General features: G+C 36.2%; 3 protein-coding genes across 12 annotated transcripts; 1 reads left to right on the top strand and 2 right to left on the bottom strand.

Moving 5' to 3' along the window:
- Window positions 1–87: 87 nt before the first annotated feature.
- LOC114871734 (multiple epidermal growth factor-like domains protein 8) lies at window positions 88–14732 on the bottom strand. Of its 6 annotated transcripts, none has more exons than XM_029178004.2 (24): window positions 14287–14732; window positions 13619–13933; window positions 13375–13538; window positions 12987–13264; window positions 12733–12917; window positions 12296–12650; window positions 11939–12177; window positions 11633–11866; window positions 11267–11554; window positions 11053–11190; window positions 10732–10976; window positions 10038–10655; window positions 7070–9964; window positions 6583–7007; window positions 6173–6516; window positions 5891–6096; window positions 5534–5813; window positions 5230–5464; window positions 5126–5152; window positions 4743–5058; window positions 4490–4665; window positions 4168–4421; window positions 3714–3901; window positions 88–3637 (listed from the first exon to the last, which is right to left on the bottom strand). In XM_029178004.2, the coding sequence occupies exons 2-24, from the start codon at window positions 13821–13823 to the stop codon at window positions 2783–2785; spliced, it is 9150 nt and encodes a 3049-aa protein (XP_029033837.1). In that variant the 5' UTR covers window positions 13824–13933; window positions 14287–14732; the 3' UTR covers window positions 88–2782. The 6 variants fall into 6 exon arrangements, with proteins under 6 accessions (XP_029033837.1, XP_029033845.1, XP_029033839.1 ...); XM_029178012.2 differs by having other exon boundaries at window positions 5230–5431; XM_029178006.2 differs by having other exon boundaries at window positions 14291–14732.
- A 491-nt stretch (window positions 14733–15223) lies between these two features.
- On the bottom strand, window positions 15224–20731 carry LOC114871698 (zinc finger CCCH domain-containing protein 13-like). Of its 2 annotated transcripts, XM_029177905.2 has the most exons (4): window positions 20644–20731; window positions 20270–20525; window positions 19008–19518; window positions 15224–18320 (listed from the first exon to the last, which is right to left on the bottom strand). In XM_029177905.2, exons 2-4 carry the CDS (start codon window positions 20420–20422, stop codon window positions 16051–16053), a joined length of 2934 nt encoding a protein of 977 aa, XP_029033738.1. In that variant the 5' UTR covers window positions 20423–20525; window positions 20644–20731; the 3' UTR covers window positions 15224–16050. The 2 variants fall into 2 exon arrangements, with proteins under 2 accessions (XP_029033738.1, XP_029033737.1); XM_029177904.2 differs by having other exon boundaries at window positions 15224–19518.
- Window positions 20723–25695, top strand: LOC114871699 (sodium/potassium-transporting ATPase subunit alpha-like). Of its 4 annotated transcripts, XM_029177907.2 has the most exons (10): window positions 20723–20792; window positions 21050–21386; window positions 21652–21964; window positions 22365–22493; window positions 22561–22967; window positions 23055–23324; window positions 23390–23704; window positions 23947–24364; window positions 24515–24803; window positions 24864–25695. In XM_029177907.2, the coding sequence occupies exons 2-10, from the start codon at window positions 21093–21095 to the stop codon at window positions 25432–25434; spliced, it is 3006 nt and encodes a 1001-aa protein (XP_029033740.2). In that variant the 5' UTR covers window positions 20723–20792; window positions 21050–21092; the 3' UTR covers window positions 25435–25695. The 4 variants fall into 4 exon arrangements, with proteins under 4 accessions (XP_029033740.2, XP_029033739.2, XP_029033741.2 ...); XM_029177906.2 differs by having other exon boundaries at window positions 22561–23324; XM_046288055.1 differs by having other exon boundaries at window positions 20737–20788; window positions 22561–23324.
- The last annotated feature ends 95 nt before the right edge of the window (window positions 25696–25790 follow it).

Raw genomic sequence — 25790 nt, 5'->3', positions numbered from 1 at the left:
TGACAAGTATATTCACACAACATATTCTCCTCATTCCATGTTCAGACACGAGTTGTCCTAGAATAGATTCAATGAAAAGTCCTTAGGTGAAACCCAATTTTACACATGTTTATTAAAGCTGTCTCAATACAATTCATTAATTTTCATTAGCACAACCTGATATTCCTCCCCATAATACATACAAATAAACCCATGAGAAAGTGGTAAACCCCTTAAAGAGATCCCCACAGTACCCAGACTTCACAACCTTTTCTTTAATATTTTATAAACGACGGTGTCTCATAATGTTACAAACGTTTTTTCAACGCGATGCAATGCCGGCATTGGAAGATATCGCTTACATTGAATGCAATGTAATAATTATATATAAAATAGAACATTTTGGAGATAACGCTCAGATCTGTACAACCGAGAATTATACATTCATCATGTAATATATATAAATTGTGTAATATACATATATTCACGTGTGTATATATATATATCTATTCATGTAGATCTATATAAATGTACATATACGTTAATTTATATCTTATACATATGCTTACAGACTTTTGCGTAAATTTTGCTGATGAAGAGTTAGGATAGTTGGTCGCGTGAAGGTAAATGAATACCTATGTATTGCGATGAAAATCAGAGAGAAATGTAAAATATTTTGTTGACAAGAACGTAATGACGAGACTTATGAAAACGAAAAAGAGAAATAAATTTAGAGATTTAACAGACAGGACATGTTACATTCTTATACGTCACCGTTCCCAATCAAGGAACAACCGTGCATTTTTTAACATATTAATGACACACATAACTGCTCTGAAAAAATAGCTTAAAAATTTCATTCTGTATCTACAGAAAATATGATTGATTCTATATTATTTATCAAAAATAAATGCATTAAAATATTATTCCAATAGTGACTTACAGATGTAACATCAATAAAAATGAATTATATAAGAAGAATTTAAAAAGACTATACAGTACAAAGCTTTCAGAGCTTCTTCTACAAATACGGATAAGAAATATCTGAACCAGAATAACAACTATCCCAAGAACGATTCTGTACAGAATATATATATATATTAAAACTCGTATGATAATAGTTTAGCAAAAAAGAAGAAAAAAGAAGAGTAAACGCCTAATGATATTTACATCTATGTCACTACATTGCTCACTTTCTGGATTAGTTACCTTATTACAATTCTTCTTAGTATTAATTATTAATATTATTACATCAAAACCCTATTTTATTTATCTATGTGTTTTGATTAATACGTAACCTTGGCTCATTATCTTTGATAAAGGACACATTTCATTTTCTCATTTTGAGGCGATATCGATGATCATGCTATTAATATATTTTACAATTAGAAAGTATTATATGGTGTCGATAAATATCTGCAATGTGCATCTTTTGTATTTACAATTTCTTCTAATTAAAATCCTTTACACCCTTATTGTTTTTTGTTATAAATAATATATCATTAATGCTACGGCGCTCCTTATTTCTCATCAGTTCTTTTTTATTTTTTTTCATTTTGGTATAGGAACCTTTTTCGACTCACACATTATTCGAGCTTTTTTCTAGCCAACTCTTCTAATACTGTTAATTTTTAAACGATCCGGACATAACTCGTCTTGAAATGATAGCGTTAATGAAACTTCTAACAGCATACATACATGTACACTCGGGTACAACATAGGCTTCTTTGGACTTTAATCTTAGAAGAACCCTGTCCTCTGTCCTCTAATTAAGAAAAGCCCAAGCTGCACATGACCATAAGTTTATACATACACATCTTGTTCGAATATCACTCTATATGCCAGCTGTTAGAAACTTTCGTTGATTGGCATGCGAATATTATTGCGTTTTTTCATTATATTAAAAGTAATCGCAAAGAAATCCCACATTGACATATTATCACTTGAAGCTTTACAATTTGTTCAACAGCAGATGTTTTTATATCATTCGTGACAATAATAAAATTACTTTGTCTCGTGTAATTTTGTGACAAAGAATTTCAGTGCTATTCAAATGTTTCATAATTGTATGCAAAATTTTAATCTAAACATCATAAACGTATCTTGCTAATGAGAATAATACTTGCAGCTGCCTTCGCATTTTCTTTTGTTCGTATCTCTCAATAGATGATCCTATAAATTTTTTTTTAAAGACGACTCAATAAAATAATTCACTTTCCGCTGAAAGTATCTATAAATGTTCCAAGACACAAAACCATGTCCTGTTACATAAAATGGTTCTACAAAAGTGTGTAAATTACGAATTAATACATAATTACAGATTCTTATGTACAAACATACAGTCTCGTCATGGAATGGTATGACACTATATGTATTACATATATATATATATATATATATATATTATTACTTATCTTAAATACCCTTACAATTGTTTCTTTGCGACTATAATACAATCATTATACCTAAGAGTTCATATTACTGGCGAACATTGAACAATGTCGACGATGACATACACGTGTAGTAAATAATATCATTCGTTAAACTCGATGATTTTAAAATCACGGATTATTAAATTTATACAAAAATTCAACGATATACGCTGTTCATAGGAAATGCTTTAATATGCACAATGATGCAGATGATATAAACAAATCGACCATTAAAACAGATTGAGATCAATGAAAAAATGATTAGCAGAAATAAAGAATAAAAATGACCGCTACTTCCTTTTGTTTCTTTTTTTTCTGAGAGCTTAAGCAGACTTAAAGATAGCAAGAAAGATGTTTTTACAGAAAGAAGCTCAGTTTAACGCGTGACTGTTTCTACGCCTTAGGAACACTCTACTGTTAACCGGATACACTCTGGTTAATAGTATCAATGAGCTGCCAAGAGCCAATTTAACTGGAGCTTGTCGACCACCAGGTAATCTGATGAAGACAGTGGCTACAGCCGCAACACCGTCATCGGTAGGCTCCACTGCTACTGGTTTAACATCACTGTGAAAGCTAACTAATTTATTGCGTCTACTTTTTCGCTGAGGCGAACTTGGACTACAGTCGTTACCATCTCGATCGTAAATGATGGTAGCTGAAGCGAAAGGTCTCTTAGCCATGTGTAACATTTCGACAACGTGTCTTCTCCGTGCTCTTCGTACGTCGGCTGCTTGTTTCGTTTTCCAAGCGACTACGCAAGCAGCTAAGAATAGAAAGAAACAGGAGAAGAACACGGAGAAGAATACGAAAAGATCTATGTGAAGTTGATCTTGCCGGAAAAATATCATCCCGTACGCGGCTCGGCCGCTTGTTTCCGGATAAACTGGATCAATTGCTCTCAACGCGATGTGAAACTTTGTTTGATGAAGTTCGTGTTTATCTTGTGGTAAAGTTAACACTAATCGATTTGTAAGGTTCCTTACCATTAAGAACGTGTTTCTGTTCTCGATTGTTAAAAAAGTAGCCAAACCTTCTGCGAAGCATTCCATTACAATGTACTGAGGGCCAGTATTCCAAGTTGGTTCTGTGGTGGTGCCATTAGATGCAAATGAAAATGTATTGTGCGGATGAAATTCGACGATTTTCATTAGGCTACGAGTATGTTCATCGAGCCACATATTGTGCTGGTCTTTATGCCACACGAATCTGCTGTCCAGTTCAACCTAAAGATGAGTTAATGTTAAAATAGAGTTGAGAAATTAATATATGTGGAATAATAGAAATATTTCAAACGCATACATCTTGATAGCCTGTTGACGAATTTAAAGTAACAACGAAAGAATCGTCGCGCGGGCTGAGAAATAGATCTAAAGCCCCTTGAGTTACATCTACCATAACTCTGATATCAACGTTCATAAAACGAGGTTGTACCATGTAAAATACCGTCTGACCGGGATTCAATGGTTTTGGCTTCATCTTACACTCGTCTGTAATTGTTTAAGACAATGTACTAATAATATATGATGCATAAATGTTGATTAAAAACACTAGTCATCGTGAGAGAAGTACGAACCATAAGATCCTTCACATATAATAGAATGTTGCAATTTAAGAAAAGTAATACTTAGTTGAAGTGCTTAGTGCATGAATACAATGAATGTATATGGTAGAAAAATGACAGAATGCAATAAATATGACAGAAAACAAAATGGTGAAATAATACATGTTTATAGATACTTGGTAAATAACTTACCTATCAACTTCGAGTCAAAACACATTTTGTTATCGACAGTTACAGTTTTATAACACTGATGACCCATGGTTGGTGTTCCAGCATAGTTCTCCTTGCATTTACTGCATTGTACCATCCAGCATGGCGGGCCGCCGGTATTTGAACCTTTTATCGGACCGCTGGCACAGGATGGTTCGCTTTCTGTATTATTACCACAATTACACTTTTCTCCTGTTACGGGATCACAAGTGAATCCATGCCCATGACATTCACAACTACAATATTAAATAATCTATTAATTAATATAAACACTCTCAAAATGCAAAAACTCGAAAATACTAACGGCCGACAGATAGCACGAGGATCTTCTGTTCCTCTGAAATAACCGGTCATACATTCACCACACTTATCACCTTTAGTGTTATTCCCACAATTTACACATTTTGCTTTGGCTACAGGACCTTCGACCAATTGTTTCTTTAAAAGTTCTATAGACATTTTGTCAATGGAATTTGGATCCTATAAACGATATCACATATGATTTATTCAATTTTAATGTATATATCTTTAAAACGTGAAATTAACTTTAAAATTACCGGTACAGTCATGCTTTCGTTAATGCAAATTCGTGTATGCCCGTTACAATATTCAAGACATGGTACGCATTGTCCATTATCAGCTGGATTTCCAACAAATAATGGTAGACATTTGTCGCATTGTGGTCCCATCGTATTATTATGACATTCTAAACAGACATCTAATTTGTCTGGGCCTGCACAATTACTGTGACCATTACACTGGCACTGAATGGAACAATTGGCACCTACGTAACCAAAGTCGCAACGACAAACATTTGGTTCTACGCAAGTTCCTCTAACACAACCTTGCGTACACGTTGGTACACAAATTCGTCTAAAAATGTAATATTTGTTAGATATATTAAAAGATAATAATAATGAATCTGAAGTTGAAATCTCACCTTCCAAATTCATTAAACGACGACGGACTGAAATAAAGATAAATCATTGAATTATTTAATTAAAATTAATGTTATTAGAGCTAATAGAAAGGAAATAAATGTACCTTGCAGTTTTATATCCATCACCACACAAACATTCAAATCCTTCTGGCAAGTCGAAACATTGTTCACTTTTTGGGGAACATGTATGGTGTCCATTGGTACATTCGTCTTCTGGGGGACATCGCACATAGTGCCAAGAAAATACTGGTTTTGATGAGACGCTAGGAATTAACATTGTAACATTGTCCGGAGCTTCTGAAGATTCTAAATAATGCGGAAATGTCGTAGTTACGAATGCTGTAATCGTTTAAAGAAAATTAACATAGGGAGATGATAATTTAGAAATTGTACTTTAGTTTTACATACGTGGTTCAGTCTGAGGGAATTGTTGGTAGTATAACATTTCACATGTTCCACCAGCTGGATGATCTGTAGGTGCTTCAAGTGAACCTTCTGTACATATTCCTTGACCGGTTATATTAGCTAAATCTAAAGAACACCATCCACAGTGTGAATGCTTTAAACACGTGTTACACTGCTTGAAAACAGAACATGGTTCAGGACAATGATCCATGTCCGAGCTTCGCAATACTAATCCGCATACGCCTCCAGCACAGTAAAGAGGTTGGTACGATGGAGAAATGCACTAGAATTTTTTTAATAATCAGATATTTATAGTAATGTTAATCATTCAATTTAAATTTTGATAATTGTTTTATTTACTTCGTTAAGTTGTGTCGACCATCGACATTCTCGCCATCCACCTTCCGCTCCTGTACCCTTTAAACAACTTTTGCAATCTTTATGCTCTGCGCATCGTTTTTCACATTGCGTGCTTCCCATTTTGATGCTTGATCTCTCAAAAATGTAATCTGGTACACAATTCCAATCATATGCCGGTTCACCGGTTACTGCTAATCCCAATTCAGCTAAGAATATTTATAAAAATTATTAAGAACTGTTAATAACTGCTGTTACATTTTTTAATCTCTATTTGAAACTTACAAGTTTTTAAAACCTGTCTTGTCCACACGCAACCTTCGAGGTTGTTACACTTCTCACAATCACTTGCTGGACATTGCCGTTCACCGCACTGATTCACGTCGGCCATGGATATTTGTCTGATGCTGCATTTATTTAATTCATCGCAAACTTTCTCAGAGGGTATACACTTTCCATTTGGACAGTTTGTGCACCATTTACATACTGGCTCCTCATTTTTATAATATGGCCATTCTGCTAAACACTCTGTGCAAGTTTTAAAATTTTGACATTTTCTACTTGCCATCCATTCTGAATTACAAAATATTCCATTTGATCGTTGAGCTTGGGTAACATTAATGTCGCATCTGAAAAAGAAATCGCTTTAGTATTTTGATAAATGATCACGTGAAGTGTTTAGGATGAACATTTACCGATCATCTTTGTTAACTGAAACTTCATTAGAGAAACAGAAAGAAGCGTTATTCCCACTGATTGTAATAACAGAGCAGAAAGAGCATCCAAAATATTTTCTGCAAGTTATTTTATCCGTCCAAAGATTACACAAATCTTCAGGAATGCTTATTAGAGTGACGTGACTTTTGATTCCACCGTCAAAACCACCAACAACGTATACCGCATTAGATTCTGGATCAGCGTGAGTCATTGCATGGGCATATGCAGGTGGTGGTGGACTTCCAATAACTTCCATGTCTTTCGTTATTAAACGGATCCACAAATTACATGAATATTTATAAGCGATCAACGAATCAGAAGTATTATGCGGATTTTGGCGACCACCAAATATTACCATGTACTCATCAGTGGTGACTGCAGAATGAAGAAATCTAGCTTGTGGCTGCAATCATCATACCAATCAATCTTTATTTACCCAAAATAATTAAATAATCATTTACTTACCAAACTATTTCCATCGGTAAGATCATCATCAAATGGTGGAAGCACTGACCACGTTCTAGTTTTGTAATTCAGTGCATACAATTTGTTAGAAATAAACGTACGATTTATTGCATAAGTATATCCACCAAAAATGTAAAAGCTATCCGACTTGCTATGGTACACGGTTGAATGCCCATAAACACCTAATGGCCCATTACCAATTGTATTTATCGTATCCCAAGTTTCTGTCTCCAAGTTGAATTCCCACACTGTATCAAGGTATCCATACTTAGGGCTGAATCCTCCAATCAATATTAGACTTTCTGATTCTCCACTTCTACGTAGAGTCAATGTATGGCCGGCTAAAGGTGATGGTTCTCTATTAATCTCATCCTGTATAATTTGCATCCATCTTTGATTTTGCAAACTGAACTTCCAAAAATCGCTCAGTGTATTGTTCGATAATCCTTGAATGTCTTCTTCTTTCATTGATAATCCACCATAAACGTATATCTGTTGTCTACTATGCACAATCTCGGCTGCATGGAAGTATCTACCTTGAGGCATAGAAGCTTCTGAAGTAGATTCCACAGTAATTGGCATCCATGTATTATTTTTGGTATCGAATAATCTGATATCATTTAAAGGACCATGACTGAGGGAATATCCTCCAAACATCCACAGGCTACCCCTTCTGTCGGCAACTAATGTATGACCAAAACGTGGTAGAGTTTTTCGGAGATGATCCAAGTGATCGGCTAAATATTCAGAATTAAATAATTCAGTAAATATTAATTGGTGTTCCTTAATCTTAATGGAGCAATCGCGACCTCCGTAACCAGCTGTGCAAACACAGCGTCCATAGCCTTTATCACAAACTCCTTGTTTTTTCGACGAAGTACAATTGTTAGGGCATATTTCGATGTCACAATTGATTCCTACAAAACCGATTTTACATAAACAGTTCCCGTTGCGACATTCCCGATTTCCAGGACAATTGTTACATGTCATTATCAGATAACTTGCATTAAAACCCTCCACTTCGTCTAGTTGTTTATAATGAACAGTAAGGAAGCCAGACTTAGCTTCCACAGTTACAGGGTAGTCTGTACTTTCTGTACAGTAAACGCCAAGTAGCTGACTTTGATGACTAGTCGATGATGAAACAAATTCTGGAAGTCCGTCGTATACGTAGACGCTGTTCTCTTGGCAACTAACATTTATATCGCTGTGTATAGTGAATTGTATTACACTCTGAGTTGCTGAAAGCATAGTATCCGATGAAAGATCTGTTTTTGGGCTAACTATCCAGAGACATTCTCTTGTTGGTGAGTCTCCGAAATGACTTTCCCATAAAGATGACTGCGAGTGTCTGCTGCCAAGACCTTGTCTCCCAGCTCCTTCACCTCCAAGCATACCTCGTGACATACAACCGTAATAACACATTCCACCGTCTCTTGGATCACCATAATATCCTTTCTTGCAACGTTCGCACATATCCCCTTCGGTATTGTCACGACAGAAACATATACCAGACCGATTGCAGATACCTAAATCTTTGTCTCCGTGTTCATTACAATTACACTTTTTACATCCCAGTGGTGTTATAGCATTACCGTAACTGCCTGCTTTACATTCTTCGCAATATCTACCGGTAGTCCAGCCCTGACATTCGTCGCAAATACCTGGCCCTTGTACACAAGTGGAATGATTGTAACATCCACAATTCGTTCTACAATCTGGTCCTGTCCATCCAAGATAACATTCGCATTTGTAATCAGGTGCTTCGCTACAGTAGCCATTAACGCATTTTTCGTAACAGGTTTTCGTGCAATTCTCTTTGCCATCGCCATTGAAACCTTTCTTACATTGACAACTATAGCTACCGTGGGTATTAGTACACACTGCATTAGGATGACAATCATGCAGACCTAAATCACACTCGTCAACGTCTGGACATTGAGCGTAGGCCCAACCTGATTCATCAGATTCTAACGTTGTATTCTGATCATCGTTAATCACTAAACTGCAATTTACGTGTGGCTGATTGAAGTCTCCTTGTACACATGCTCCCATAATAGGATTTTCTAAACTATAACACCAACCACAGCTTAATGAATGTAAACAACTAGAACAGTTTGTGTGCCTACTACAGCTTTTGCACTGATCATTGCCTGTTAGAGACGATCCAGATCTTGATGTTACTCCCATTAGACCAGCTTGATCCATCCATTCTCGACATAATCCAAATTGATATTCAGACGTGTATACCGAGAAAGAGAAGCATTCCTGCGTGGCTTCGCACCATACACACCTCCCACGTTCGTCCAAACACTGTGTACAATTCGAACGTTGTCTACAGGGAATTGGACATTGATCAAGACTAACAACTGCATTAGGTAGTCTCCCTATTCGCGCGCAACGAGCTTCTTCTGTCCACCATTCGCATAAATTGCTACCGACGCAAGATTCACAGGATATATAATTAGAACAATTAGCACAAGTTGAAGGAGTGATGGTTAAATAATGCCATTCACGGATTGGAGTACCATCTTCGTCCCATTCTACGTCAGCTATACAACTTTCTGTCTCGTTAGTGGAACGCGAAAGACATTTGTTAATAATATCACACCAACCGCATGAAGAATCAGTTAAGCAATGAAGGCAGTTTTTATATTGATGACACGATCCATTTTGATATGGTTCAAGATATTCGAACGTAAAAACTTTTGGATTCTCAGTTTTCTTATTGTGAGTTATTTCCATTTTACTAGCGTACGCGTAACTCGTCGTAACCATTCTCTTAGATTCAAAATCTAATAAATATCGTCCTGGTAGTAACATCATTTGATATCCGTCGGGCCATTTCGTTGGAATACACTGCGATGTCTCAGCAGTTAAATTTGCAACTAATTCCTAACAAAATTAAGAAAACATAAGTAGCAAATAAATGATTTCTGAATTAATTCCAAATGCAAAGGTTACTTACCAATTCTTGAGGATCATCGCTTCGTGATACATGTAGAGTGGCACTGTTATAACTGACACAAATTTTTAGATGTTCCACTGTGCTATCCCAATAGAAGTGAGGTGGTCTGAGAAAGCCGATTAATCTAGCAATCATTTCTCCACCAAGGGCAGATTCTGTCTTTGCACCTTGCATGGATGGTACATTGAAATCTACTGTAGTGGCATTGACTATGGTAACCGAATCGGGTTGACTAAAATTTACAGGGGGTTTATATTTTAAAAATGTCAATCCTGGTCTTTTATCCATTTCGCGACATTCTTCGACCTTTATAATTTCCGTGCCTTTAGGACCCCACCATCCAGGTATTTGTAATGGTGTATCATCTCGTAGACCACAGACCCCATAATTATCATCTTTGTGGTGACAACGTGCATTCTGAACGCACCAAGTACAAGTTCCGAGATTTAATTTATTCGATACAGATTTCTTTCCGCGGGCAGTCGTACCCCAACCCCCACCCGGTTGACCGTGTATCAAACATGAATGACAATCTCCAAGTGCAGGACAAACGCCTGGACAACGAGTCGTTTGGAGATTAGTTGTACAATTACTACCAATTGTTCTACCATAACATATCTATAATAAATGAAAAATATATGACATTAAATCAGTACTAACCAAATATGGAAGATTCTGTGTATTAGGATAATACCTCATCTGCTGAACACCAACCACATTCTGGATTAGCTGAACATTCCATTAAACTTTTATGTTTTGAACAAATCTGTTCAGGTTCTATGTAATCTTCGTCTCCAGGCGCAAGCATTGGTGGTAATGTATAGGCAAGTAAATCTGCATTTACATTACCATGATAACCACCAACTAATAACAAAGTATTTCCGTTTCGTACATCTGCCGCGTGTGCGAATACTCCTTGTTGCTTTGGATAACGAGAATCTACAGATATCAGAACAAATGTTTTAAAATAAAATAAATTAAATTTTTATTTTTTATCATTAAAATATTAATTTACCCTTGTCATTTAAACCTAATACGTCATGATTTACCCAAACGTGACAGCCTAAGTGGTAAAGATACATTTGATTATCATAACAAATTTCTTCTTTGTTATGTCTGTGAGAATATCCACCAAACACCACTAAATAATTCCCTGCAAGATTAATTGGAAAAAAAGAATTGTTGATACTTTAGTTCATTGGTAATTTTAATCTTGAAAGATTAATTACCTATAATATTGCAAGTATGAAATGCCCGTTCTCTCGGAACATAAGTATCTCTTAAATGCGCTCTCGGGTAATGAATTTCGGACCAAACTTTTCTGTCAAGTTGAAATACAAACATTCTATCTGATAATTTACTAAATCGTGCGACGCTAGCTACTACACCTCCGTAAACTAGCAAAGAATTTGTGGCGCGATGGTATACAGTTGAGTGTGCTACTACGCGTACGTCTAATTCTTTTCCCCCTCGTGGATGTACTTCTTTCCATCTTTCTGTACTTACTGTAGGATCGGCTAAAGTAGAAAAATAAATTTAGATTATTTTTTATCTTAAGGGGTATTTAAAACACGTGAAGTACAATATAAACTTACATAAATTCAATTTAATCTTATAAAGACTCGATGAAAATTCACCATCAACCGTGCTACCACCAAAAAGATAAATATAATCATTCGCTAAAGTAAGAGTATGTCTTGTCAACTGCGGTGGGTAGAATGGAGAATTTTTAGCCCGTAATGTCCACGAACGTGTGTTGACATTGTAATGCCATAACTCATTTGACAAAGAACCATCTTGTACTTTTCCGCCATATATAACAAAACCACCTATTGGTAAGTTGTAAGTCATATTATAATTGTATTATTTTTTTTTTCTTATTTAATGGATACACAACTGACCCTCGTATCTACAGGCAGCATGACCATATCGTGGACTTGGTTTAGGTAATTCATCAACTGGTGGATTTGTAGATTCATGTTTAAATGATTCATCTTTTTCGGATTTAGGTTCCGGACTAAAAATATTCTCTCCAATGGAATCATCAGTATTTTCTTTCTCCCAATTTAATACGTCGCTTCTTATATTTGCCGCGCGAAGTTCTTGATAAAGATCTAAGTTTTCAAGATTTCGACGATGTCTAGTATAATCATAAGGAATAAAAATACCATTAATCGTGATTTAATATTAAATTGAAGTTTGATAAATCTACGGTAGGCTTCCCGAGGGCAATTATGTACTGTACATCTTATTATTACCTTGCTGTTTGTGCATACCGAGGCTTAGGATGCCTCGAATGTTTTCTTTTCAGATCATCATTTCTTTCTATCCTAATTGTACTTTTACTTGATTCACCGTCTCTGCTATCTTGAGTTCTTTTTTCATGTTCTTTATGTTCTGCTGCGTTTTTAAAATCGGGCCAACCATGCTGTTCATTTTCTGCGTTTGCATGATTACGTAAACTAAAAGTATTATTGTCTTTAATACTGTAAAGTACTCTCCAAATAAGGGACGACGTACGAAGACCGTACAGTTCCTTTGCACCCGCTCCTATCCGTTCTAACTCAGTAGCAATGAGCATAGGATCTAAATATTCCGCAGATGAGGTGCCTTCTGTTTTAAGAATATATGATATGTAGAAGATGTAATATGATTTCTGTAATTATAATAAATAATTTTAGTGTTTACTACTTACCTAGTACATTACCATATTCATCTTCCCATTGACTTGTACTAAACTGATAGACTTCCAGATCATTGAGTATATAATTGAGATCATAACCACCAAAAACATAAAGAGAATCAGTTTCTTTTATATACACTGCTGTATGTGCTGCTCTTGGCCTAAGTCCACCTTCTGAATGAGAAAGCCAATGCCACCTATTTATCAGATATAATAATTAGAGAGTAATTGAAAGAATGTACTTAATAGTATAATTAGTAACATACTTATTTCCTTCAGGATGTGTTTTATGTAATGAGCAAGACTGTCCTGAATATCCATTATGGCACTGGCATCTTTTTAAACCACATTCCCCACCATAACTACAATTATTGGGACAAAGAGCTCTAGAGCAATCTCTACCACCCCAATCATTTTCACAGAAGCAAGTATTATTTATACATTTTCCATGATTTGTACAATTGTTTGGACAATTTGTAACTGAAAATTCTGCATGGAAACCATCCAAAACGTAATTTGTATCACTATACAGTAAAATTAACATCTGCAATGAAATACAATTGAAAGTTAAAGCAATGGTAATACTTCTTGATAATCTTAGAAAATGAATTACTCATATCCAACTTTTCATCAAAGAATTTCATATCTACTTACATAACCAGATGATGATGTCACTTGTTGTGGCTCTGTTTTTCCACTGAAACTACCTAAGAGCGGAGATCGAAAAGAGTCTCCATCATAAACAAAAACATAATCATAGCTACATTCTGTTCCCATTGTACGAAAACTTAATGTAATAAATTGACGGCTGTTGTTAGCTGTAAAACATTATACAACATTAAATAATCACATTTAATAACCACACCATTGTTATAAATACATTAAAAAATTTGTCTACCTTTTATAAGCCATTCACAATGAGAATCTTGAGTATAATTTGAACCTAAAGGTCCATCACTAATGATTCCCCAAGAGTCAGTAAAAACTTTCCTTGTTTTATCACATGGAATTTGTTTTGGAGATGTTTGCGGAGCTAACTGAAAGCCCCGCAATAGGCAACTCCACATTATGATCCATATTGTGGTGGATGAGACCCACCCCATTACAGTATATTCGCCTCACTAATGTTTGATACAATAAAGTTCATCATCCACATTCATTGGATTGTTTTTTGAGCAATTATATTGTATGGGACTAATGTAAGAAATCATATCTGAAAAAATATAGTTTTTATTTCTTTCATTATTTTACAGCTGTTTATTGTTTATAAAAACAATGTACTACTTATAACAATTTTGCAAGATAACTGTAAGTTTAGTTTTAGCATTATGTAACTGATTTAGTGCAAAAATGACATACATAAACTTTATTAAATATCACATTATGTTTTCTATATAGCCACAACAATGACATCACAAATAAAACAATAGAATATTATTACTTAGAAACTTAATATACACAAAAATAAACAAATTATTATATATTTGTTTAACGGCATGCAATACAATTTATGTCACAGTTATTTACAAAAATGTTTAACTATTAGTTTTATTGAGTTTACAGTACAAACACAATTTTATAATAACAGCAATTAAACATGCAACCATCACAGTCACGTTGTGTAGTGATCATGCAAGTATCGAGGCATACCATTTGCAGGATTTTATACACTGACCAAATAAAAAAATTGTAACAAATGTCAGATCATAAAAATCGTATTATAAGACTTATAGCGACAAACAATGAGGGAACTGGACACTCGATTATACTTTTCTCATCGAAACGAAATCAAGGAACATTCTTTAACTAAATAGATACAATAGAATCTCAGCTGGAATTGAATCAAAACATTATGTACGTATACACATACACGTCAAAAAAATCTGCACCTTGCTATACTTTCAATAGTCGCATTCTCAAACGGCAATTATTTCGTAAGCATGGATCTTGGGTACACCCAGGCCCTCCAAACTCTACTCTTGTGAATTTGATGCAAATTTTAGGTCTGCGCTCGAGTACCAGGAGACGCTGATGTCTTGTATCAACATGACACGAATACAAGTTGTCAAACAATTATAATAATAATTGCTCAGTCTTGTGCTGCTTTTGACTGATTTCTAAAAAAGAAAATAGAATCAAAGGGAGTGAAAATTGTCTTTTTAAATGTCAACCCGAGGTGCTGGTAAAACAGGCACGATTATCATACCGGCTGTGCTCTCTGCATGCAGATCTAACCTTACCTGGGGTGTCTGGGACCCCTTTAATCATGAACCTTCAGCAACATAGACATGCCTAGTCTTATTAGAAATACTTAGTTCCGATCCCATCTGTTAGATGGCGCTGTTCGAATAATTTTTGAAATTTTCTTGCCCGCGTAATACAAAAGTTGAAAACTACTATAGTTGTCTTTGTCATTTTTGTTACGAGTTTATAAAAATTTTGGCTAATATATAATTGAGGGAAGGAGGAGAGGGTTGTCAAAGGAAATAAATAACATTCAGTATTACGTTCACACACCATACTTTGTATTTGATACATAGCTTTAAATGTTTAGAGAATATTGAATAATCTATGTACCATTTCTATTTCAGCATCATAAAATCATCATGATTAAATGTTACATTAAGCTTAACATTTTAAAGTACCTTGTCTGTTCCCAACAGTGGAGTCATATTTATATATAACAATGGGAATATAACGTAATTCCGTAATTATGTCGAGTAAAAAATTTTGACAATCACAAAGAATACGCAAAATGAACGGTGCCTGGCATATGTACATCTTTTGTCTGGTATTTACCAAAGGTAAATATACCAGATATACCAAACGATAAGTCAGACACTTAAAAGAAGTACTTGAAATTTACACGCTTTGTCAACTAAGATGAATTGTTTATTTATATTTTATGCGAAAGATCGATGAATTCTTCATTAGGATTCAAATGATATTTGTTATTACGAAGAATGTAGGAAAATGTTTGCTACTAGGCACTATCTTATTTTCATACCTTACTATAATCATCAACATTGTAGATATAATTCTACCTACAATTGACATAAGGAAATGAAAGATACATAAGGAAGTTTAGATTGTAATATAATAGTAACATATAGATTACTTCAAGCTCATGCGATTAATGAATCTGGTGATAAAACGATCATTATCAATATCAATATCTGTCCAAAATGTATAGAGGTCAAGTTTTGAATTTATAAAATCGTAATTGAAGGTATACTCTTGTTTAAATGAAAACTTTGGTTTTAAACCAAAGCTCTATTAAACAGACATTTACTGTACGTTTCTTTAGTCAATGTTATATAGGAGAAAAATTCATCCTTCCATTTGTTGAAGTTTGTCTTCAAGACTATCTTGACTCTCGTTGGTATCGTTCAAATTAATTGTATGACTGTCGTGATCAAGTTCTATCACAGAATCTGATAATTCATTCTTTTGAGCCTCTAATACATTGTCTGAAGGTTCAAAAATATCCGTAGATTCCGAAAGATCTTGTTCATCTAAAGTTAAATTTGAATTTTGTTCGGGTTGTTCAATGACTTGTTCTTCAGAAACTGTTTCTTCCATTTTAACGTCAGATTCTTGCGAATCCACCACTTCCAACGAAACAACATTTTCCAGTTTAATGCTCATTTCTTGATCTTCGGATTCGGTTTCGATAACTTCTTCTTTCAATGTATCGCTATCTGCATTTGAAGGACCTGCTTTCGCTTTGTCATCAAAACTTTTCTGAGAAGTTTCAGCAAGAGGCGATATTTGAGTGAGATTGTTTAGAACTGTTTCTTGCATCTTGGCTACATCGTCAGCTGAATCTAATATATCACATAGTTCTCTATTCATTTCGTCCACTTCTGATGATTCTTCTGTCTTCACAACAATAATTTTCTTATTTCCATAAACCTTAGAGCTGGTTATCAATGGTTGTTTACCTTCTCTTCTACCAGCAGTAACAGTTGTTGGTGTTGCTGTTGTCGAAACCGTAGTTATCGGTTTTGGTGTTGCTGGAGTTGTTTCTTTCTGTACATTTTCTGTTTGTTTTACTTCACTTTCAGCTTTATTTTTCTCTGGTTCCGGTTCAGAACGAACATCTTGTTTCTTTACTGTTGTAGTTGTTGTCGTAAGTGCTGTTGTTGTTGCAGGAGGATTTGTGGAATGTACTGTCACATCGGTGTCAGTATACTCTTTTTCTTCGTCGTACATACTTTGCTTCTTCTTCACAAATACTCTTTTCAAAGGTAACTGTTGTTCATCATCAGATTCATCGTGGCGTTCTGGTGACAACTCCTCGAGAGGTTCGTATTCTTGCTGCTTACGTGCCTCTAATTCTTCTATCTTTAAGCGTTGTTGTTCCACTCTCTTCTCTAGCTGTTCTAGTTTCTCTTTAGTTTCTTGATCACCTCGGGTTAATATAGGTTTTTGTACAGTAGTTACAGTTGTTTTCGTTACCGAAGAAGGTGTACTTGTGGACTGAGATGTTTTCAACTCAAACTTGGAAGATTCATTTAGAGAGGAGTCATTACTTTTTACTGTACTAGATGATTGTTTTACGTCTGTAGGTGATTGCATTACAGCTTGAACAAGACTTTGATGTTTATCAAGAGGTTTCTTAACAACAACCCTTTTTACAACATTGCCAGTTGGTAATTTAGCTAACTCTGCTGGATCTATTATTGTACCATCTGGATTCATAATAACTTCTCTCGTAGTATCTCCTTGACGAATGATTCTACGAACGATAACCCGTTTTGTAACTTTGTGCCCACTGTGTGTCTGACTGGTACCTGCTCCATCTCCGTCTTTTATTGCACTAGTTGTTGTTTCGGTACTCCCACTTGGTTTCCTTACAACAATTCTTTTTATTACCTTAATAGTATTTATAGCTTTGGGTGTACCACTGACCGATGGAGATGCTTCCACTTTCTCTTCTTTACCTGAAACTTGATTCTGTGAATTACTTTGCCCTTGCTGAGATCTTGCTTGATTCGCAGACGTAGGTGAATCTTTATTTTGTTCTTGACCGCTTTGATGTTTCAAAGGAATCTTGTGCTCCTTGAATACAGATGCTACAATCTTTTGGACTTGTGCTTCTGTCTCGTCCACGCGAGAAGATTTTGGAGGTTCGTCGTTCTGTTTAGACTGCGAAGGTTTCGCATTCATCTGAGATTGATTACTACTTGGACTTTGCTTCACCTTCGTATCTTGTACTTCCCTACGTTGAATAGGCATTAATGTTTTGATAGTTTTCTTAATCATATTTCCATCCTTGTGTCGTACGAATACGACTTGTTCCTTTTGATTCTCGTCTTTTTCTGATCTGTCTTGTTCCTCCTCACTTTCCATCGGCTTGCTTGGTTTTGGAAGCTTTTTGACAATGTATGCTGGTGGCTCGTAATCATCATCTCCATCCGAATATTGTTCCTCCTCTTCGTCCTCGTCAGAATCTAACTCGAGTTTAGTTTTACTGTCTGGCTGCAATCCATCTGGTCCCATTTTTTCACCAGCTTCAATGTGTTGTTTTATATGAGTGACGTAATCCGCTCTGTTCCGACACGACTCCTGGCAAACATCGCATGTCAACCCCATACCTGTGCGTTTTGTGTGCGTTAGCTGATGTACTTCTAAGCTCTCTTTACGTTTAAATGCTTTACCACAATCCTCGCAAACATGACGCTTTTCTACAGAATGTGTCCGCATGTGTCTGGTCAAATGATGAGATAGCAGGAATGAACGGGGGCAAAGTTTGCATAAATATGGTCGATGTCCAGCATGAGTTGTTAAATGACGAGCTAACTTTGTACTTGTATGGAATGCTTCCTTACAGTATTCGCAATTAAATGTCTTGTCTTCGTTATGTAGCACCTCATGACGTTCCAGACCTTGTTTATATGTGAAACGCTTATTACAAATATTGCATTGGAAGGGTTTCTCTTTTTTGTGCACAGAATCCTCGTGTTTTTCTAATTCTTCGGTTGTAAAGAATTCACGGTCACAATGTTGACAGCCATAACGTAATTCGTCTCTATGAACTTTCTCATGACGCTGTAGCAAATTTGCTCTTGAAAACTGTTTGTTACATACTGGGCAAGAGAATGGTTTCTCCTCCGAATGTGTAGTCATATGTTTTCCAAGATCATATTTAGAGAAGAACATGCGGTCGCATTCTGTGCATTTATAATTGCGGTCACGATGAGCTCTTTGAACGTGGAGAACGAGAGCTTGACGTAAAGGAAAAGTACGATCACATTGATCACATGCATGTACCCTTATCTCACCTGGTTCTAATTTAAGCTCTTCTTTAGTGCTGTTTGTCTCTTGATCACCTTCGCTACCACCGTCGTGTTCCTCTTCATAGAAATCATGTTGATCTTCTTTTTCTCTTTGTTTTTCTGCTTGCCTATCTCTTTCCCTTCCTCTTTCCCTATCCCTATCTCGTTCTCTTTCCCTTTCTCTATCACGATCTCGGTCACGTTCCCTATCTCTGTCTCGTTCCCTTTCTCGATCTCTGTCTCGTTCCCGGTTTTCTCGTCTTTCCCTATCACCATTATCAACTCTAGGTTTTTTAGCACCTTCATTTTGGGACCTTTGTTCAGAAGGTCGCTTGTTATTCATATCAGGTGGATCATTTGGAATTGGAGGAAATGGTCTTGGTAAAACACCAGACAATGGATATGCTCTTAATGCTTCATCTGCTTTCTTACATTGAAGCTTAAACTTGTAGGAACGGTCCAGGTTCCAGCGACACATGCTGCATATCATTTGTGGCATTCCATCTGCTGCATACACCTGAAATATAACATGTTAACATATTAGCAATTTATTACATTAAAGGTAATAGGTAAAAAATTATTGTTTATGATAGAAAAAAATATTGTTAAAAAAAATACTAGGAATGTAATGAAACTGTAAAAAAAACAACACAACAACAACAACAAATAAGAAAATTGTTTTCCCGCTAAAATCAATTATCTTAAAACACTACAGTGACAAAGATACATTTTGAAAGATAAATCAATAAAAAATAAATATATTTGTATATTCTTAAATATCGGTAGTAGAAAATATCGTAATCATATCTAATTGTATATTTTACCATCGCAGCGTTTAAACAAAGTTATCGATGACAAAAATCATTTTTTCAATTGCATTCGAACAGCAACAGGCATTTAAAATTTTGAACTTGAAATTGTTTATTATTTGTTACTAATTAATATATATTATTTATTCTATCAGCGTAAGAACATTTCTTGTGATCGGATATTCAGGCGTCGAAAACATTTGACTCGATCGGTAAATATGATATCTGCATTATCCAGATCATTAGTTGTCTATTTGACTACTATTCATTTTATTAATTGAAATATATCAGTGATAACAAATAGTTCAACAAAGGTGAATTTTGTTCATACAAAATAAGAATAATGCGTATTGAATAACAGCGACACTTAAAAGGATATCTTTCTCAAGAATATGGTATGAAAGGTAGTGAGAGAATGAATCGGTGGCGGTCGACGTCGTCTTCAAAGAAAATAATTACCTCTATGGCGACGCACGACATGATCTGCAGGGTAAGCGGTACTTGAAACGGTTTATTATGATCCCTTTCATAAATGAAGCTAAGTGGCTCGGATTCCGTCAAGCAGAATCGGCAGACCCGCCTGGAACGGAGCGGCGCCGGCCTATTCTCCATGTTTTTCTGACTACCGTTCGTTCAGACACCCACAAAGCACACTCTTCCGTCTCTCAGCTCGTCCTTCCTTCGAATCTTCTAGATCACCGTGTATTGGAACACACTGTAAGAACAATAGTTTAATTTGATTCTAATATATCTCTTATTCAGAATTCTAAGAAACGACGCCGAGCGTCGGTAAGCGTCGCGTCACGAACAACGAGCAACCGCGAAGTACATACCACTATGGCGCTATTATGGCGGTCCGAAAACTTGTTTCCTCTGCGTGGCGTCTTCTTCGAACTTCTCTGGCTCGCATAGCTCCGGCCTTTGCACATCAGCGCCATCACCTTCCTCCTTCTTTCCCGGACAACCACCACATGCTTCGTAGGTAAAACAGAGTATGTTTTTTCGGATGCACTTTTAACACCGTCGGTATATCAAACGTTATTACAAAAGTAATATTTTCAGATTAAAGTATGATACGACGCACAGCAATACATAACTGGAGTATCTTATGAAATAAACTATTTTTATTTTAATTACAAAATAATACTCAAGTATTTATCTCAGATAGGCAATTAAATTACGATACGTTATTGTTTAAGTTCGTGAATACACCATTTTGGTTATTCTACATTTTTATAGGACAAACATTTTTCTATAAATCTTCACTCGACATGAAGTAAAAATGAATCGCTTGCCGGATTGGAAAATACTACAATATTTTAAGAAGCGAAAACAACAGGATCCTACTACCACCCTAGAATATTTGCATCGTGATATCGAGACGGATATTCACCTACAACCAACGGAAGATTTATTACAAAGTCTGCAAACTAATCCGAAGCGTGGCCTATCCACGGCTGTTGCACGCGATCTTTTAAATAAAACTGGACCGAATGTACTCACACCAGCGAAAAAGACTTCCAACGTGTTAAAATTCATGAACCGATGCTTCGGAGGATTCTCTGCTTTAATATGGGTATATGATTATGAATAAAATTAGAGGAACTATCATAGAGAAATTACCATTTCATAACTATCATTGAAAGTATCAGTAATTAATTAAATTTATTATGGATGGTGATAGATTCCAAGAAAATGGAGGGAGGCTTCTTCCCTTACTCAAAGGAAATCTTTGTTGCCTCCAAATGTACTCATCTTACCCTTACAACAGATTCATCTAAATTATATAAAATTTATAATATATTATTAAATTAATTTAGAATCGTCAATTGTGTTTCTAGGTGGGCGCTTTTCTCAGTTTTTCCAATTACCTTTTGGAACACGGAACACACGGCGAAGCATCCAACGAACATTTAGGAATTGGTATCGTTCTTGTTAGCCTGATTTTAATCACGGCACTCTTTAGCCAATATCAGGAATCAAAAAGCTCTCGAATCATGGAATCGTTTCAGCAAATGTTACCGCAAAAAACGATGGTCCTTAGGGACGGTTCGAAGAAGAAATTGAACGTAGCCGAATTGGTCGCCGGGGACATTGTCCTTTTGGAAACCGGTGACCGAGTACCCGCTGACATTAGAGTCCTGGAATGTCAAGGTAAATTCGTATCGTTGTAGTTGCAAGCGTAACTTTCTTATTTCTCGAGAAAAAGAGTCTTCGCCTTTCTCTTCGTCGACAATCGAGATATCGTGGTGATTTTATTGTAAACACTATTTTCAGAACTGTGGAAGATTCTTGGATCGAATCATTCAAGTTGAATGACAATGATAGTAGAATTATTTTAATACTTATTAGTCACAAGAAATGTTTATTATAATTTAATTTATAGCACACGACAAGACTTTAATATCGCTTCATCCTTTCATCGTCTATGCAACGACGACTTCGGTCATTGTCCTCTTGCAAAATCCAATTTCCTTTCTCTGCTCTAAATCACATCGCTGCGGATGAAACGAAGCATTTATTTTATCTTAAAATCTCGTACATTATGTTCAAGGTTTGAAGGCGGACAATGCTTCGATCACCGGAGAATCCATTCCACTTTTGAGGACAGCTAACGTTCTTCCAGTAAATAGCGTCCTCGAAGCGAAGAACATGGTATTCTTCGGCACCGACATAGTAGAAGGTGAGATGGACTTAGGAACAACTTCTGAAATTAAGTATAATATACTGTCAAAGTGTTGTTTGTTTAGGCACAGGGAAAGGAGTCGTAGTTAGTCGTGGTGACCAGACGGTGATGGGTAGAGTCGCTAAGCTAACATCGAAATTAGTATCAAGACCGACCCCCCTTACCCGCGAGATTAATAGATTTATGGTAATAATCTCGGGTTGGGCGGTCTTCCTTGGAGTTCTCTTCTTCGTCCTGTCCATCGCTCTGGGATACAATTTGATCCACTCCACAGAATTTTTAATTGGTATCATTGTAGCAAACGTACCAGAAGGACTACTCGCTACCATGACCGTTTGTCTGACCCTAACAGCCAAGAGAATGGCGCACAAAAATTGTTTGGTAAAACGTTTGAAAGCTATAGAGACACTGGGATGCACCGCTGTTATCTGCAGCGATAAAACAGGAACGCTGACTCAAAATAAAATGACTGTAACTTTGCTTTCCAATGATTCATCGAACTCTTTCTGTAAACTAATTAAGGAAGAAATTTTATATTGCACGATTGTTTATTTCCAGGTGCGACACATGTGGTTCAACGGTGAATTGAAAGAAGTTATGTCCTCCGACCGGTGGAGAAAATACATTAAAGATCCAGGTTTTCATAATTTAGCCAGAGTAGCTAGTCTTTGTAATCGAGCTGAATGGGCGCCTTTCCCTAAAAGGAAACCTCTACCCCCTTTGAACAAGAGGAAAATTTTGGGGGATGCATCTGACGCTGCTTTATTAAAATGCATGGAAGTGCTGGTGAAAGGAGGTGTGGATACCTACAGGAAAGCTTATCCAAAGGTACAATAAATGCAATTATTTCCAAACGAAAGAAGTATAACAAAAATATCTTCTTTCGATATAAGGTGTTCGAGATACCGTTCAATTCAACGGACAAGTTTCAAGCTAACGTTCACGTATACAATAATAAGCACTTCGTTGCACTGAAGGGCGCACCAGAAAGAGTATTAGAACGATGCTCGACCGTAGCGTTCGGTAACGAGACAAGAGTACTGAATGATGAAATCAAGAATGCTTATACGGAGTCTTGTTACGTTCTTGGGAATAATGGCGAACGTGTACTTGGCTTTGCCGATCTCGATCTGCCGATTTCTGATTTCCCTCTCGACTACGTCTTCAAGGATGATCCTCCAAACTTTCCTCTTGAGAATCTCAGACTAGTAATGTTATTTGTTTACAATAGAGTCGTAGACATTCACTGAATTTTTAAAAGTATTTATAACGAGGCCTGTTAAACCGGAATCCTTCTGTTCTGAATCATAGAAGAAATATGCAGACATTTGGCGAGTTGATTTCGCTTGATAGTTTATCTAATACTCGTATTAATTTTTCTAAATTTAAATTTAGAGTTAAATGAATTTCAAATTAAAATTACACTATTAATAATATTATCTGTTATCAGATTGGATTGATGGCGATGATGGATCCGCCGAGGCCAACAGTACCGGATGCAGTGTACAAATGTCGTTGTGCCGGAATCAAGGTGATCATGGTAACTGGTGATCATCCTGACACAGCAAAGGCGATCGCAAAATTAGTAGGCATCTTCACCGACGAAGATCTTTTCCACCTCGAAGAAGACAAAAAGCATTGCATCGTGGTGACAGGAATGGAGTTGCGTGACCTGAAACCAGAAGAACTGGACGCAATTATAAGAGGGTATCCTGAGATTATTTTTGCTAGAACTTCACCTGTACAGAAGCTTCAGATCGTGGAAAGTTGTCAACGACTTCATTTGATCACTGCGGTCACCGGTGATGGAGTCAATGATTCACCGGCATTGAAGAAGGCTGATATTGGTATTGCCATGGGGATTGCTGGTACTTTTCTTTTATGAACGAATACATTAAGCTTTCATTTTATGGTTGTACATAAAAATTTTAATATAAGCACCTATAAACTCTTGTATTAATTAAATAGTTCATTTAACAGAATCTTAAGAAGTTTAACGAGTATTTGTTGGATATTAGGCTCGGATGTGAGCAGAGAAGTTGCTGATCTTATTCTATTAAATGATGACTTTGCATCGATAATTACTGGAATAGAAGAGGGACGAAGAGTGTTCGACAACCTGAAGTCGAGCATCGCGTACACTTTGGCTAGTAATGTTCCAGAAATAATACCTTTCCTGACGTTCATTCTTTTCGGGATTCCTTTACCTGTGGGCGTGATCTGCGTGTTATGCATTGATCTTGGTACTGACATATGGCCAGCTGTGTCACTGGCTTATGAGAAATCAGAATCAGATATTATGCTGAGGTAACTGTTAGTTATTTGTTTAATTTTCAAAATAATTTTAACATTAAATTTTTGGTTTAGGAAACCAAGAATACCTCACATAGATCATCTGGTCAGTCATCGGTTACTCTTCACGACTTACGGACAGATCGGCATTATCGAAACCTGTGCTGGCTTTTTCACATACTTTGTAGTTATGGCGGAGCATGGTTTTCTACCCGGTACATTGTTTCGCCTGCGATCACTATGGGATGACACTGTTGTGAACGATTTGAAAGACAGTTTTGGCCAAGAATGGACGTACGAACAACGCAAGGTTCTTGAATACACCTGTCACACTGCTTTCTTTGTGAGCATAGTGATCGTCCAAGTAGCCGACGTGATGGTCTGCAAAACTCGACGAAACTCTCTTTTCCAACAAGGCATGAACAACTGGGTCCTTAATATGGGAATTCTTTTTGAAATTGTTGTGGCATGCATCGTGTGCTATGCTCCTTATATGGACAAAATTCTGAGTACTTATGCGTTGAAGTTCGAATGGTGGCTTCCTGGTATTCCATACGCTGTGATCATTTTGATCTACGACGAGCTTAGGAAGCTTTGGATCAGAAAAAATCCTGAAGGATGGTGGGATCGAGAAACTTGTTACTAAGTTTTTACCATGAATGCGAATGTAAAAAAAGAAATATAAACAGAAGTCAGCTTACAGTACTTGAGAACAATTTGAAAATGTAACACTAGAAGATGCTTTCATTTTGATCAAAATTTATTGAAACAAAATGGCCATGCAACATTGACAGAAAGAAGTATCAAAGAAATAGAAAGGCTATTAATATATTCGCTCTGCCTGTCGATAAAATTATGATTCTCAATATTTTCTGATAAAAGAAGAGCTGTGTTGTTTGATGTACAGTTAATTCGATGCATCTTCAACGGAGCACTCGTGTGACGCGAGTATGCAGAAGAGCAATGGTTCTCCTTTAGTTCTACGCGGTCATCGAGTGTTGT

This window comes from Osmia bicornis, chromosome 12, assembly GCF_907164935.1.
Source record: "Osmia bicornis bicornis chromosome 12, iOsmBic2.1, whole genome shotgun sequence".
Classification (NCBI taxonomy): domain Eukaryota; kingdom Metazoa; phylum Arthropoda; class Insecta; order Hymenoptera; family Megachilidae; genus Osmia; species Osmia bicornis.
The sequence above is the reverse complement of the archived record's forward strand: the minus strand, read 5'-3'. Positions and strand labels throughout refer to the sequence as shown.

Excerpts from the sequence above, each read along its gene's own strand:
- LOC114871698 (XM_029177904.2), bottom strand. The coding sequence starts at position 20,422 with ATGGAGAATAGGCCGGCGCCGCTCCGTTCCAGGCGGGTCTGCCGATTC. Across the intron at positions 19,519-20,269 it reads TGTCGTGCGTCGCCATAGAG|GTGTATGCAGCAGATGGAAT; the intron begins GTAATTATTTTC and ends GTTATATTTCAG.
- LOC114871734 (XM_029178004.2), bottom strand. The coding sequence starts at position 13,823 with ATGGGGTGGGTCTCATCCACCACAATATGGATCATAATGTGGAGTTGC. Across the intron at positions 9,965-10,037 it reads GCGATGATCCTCAAGAATTG|GAATTAGTTGCAAATTTAAC; the intron begins GTAAGTAACCTT and ends TAATTTTGTTAG. Across the intron at positions 6,517-6,582 it reads TCAGTTAACAAAGATGATCG|ATGCGACATTAATGTTACCC; the intron begins GTAAATGTTCAT and ends TTTCTTTTTCAG.
- LOC114871699 (XM_029177906.2), top strand. The coding sequence starts at position 21,093 with ATGAATCGCTTGCCGGATTGGAAAATACTACAATATTTTAAGAAGCGA. Across the intron at positions 21,387-21,651 it reads GATTCTCTGCTTTAATATGG|GTGGGCGCTTTTCTCAGTTT; the intron begins GTATATGATTAT and ends TTGTGTTTCTAG. Across the intron at positions 24,365-24,514 it reads TATTGCCATGGGGATTGCTG|GCTCGGATGTGAGCAGAGAA; the intron begins GTACTTTTCTTT and ends GTTGGATATTAG.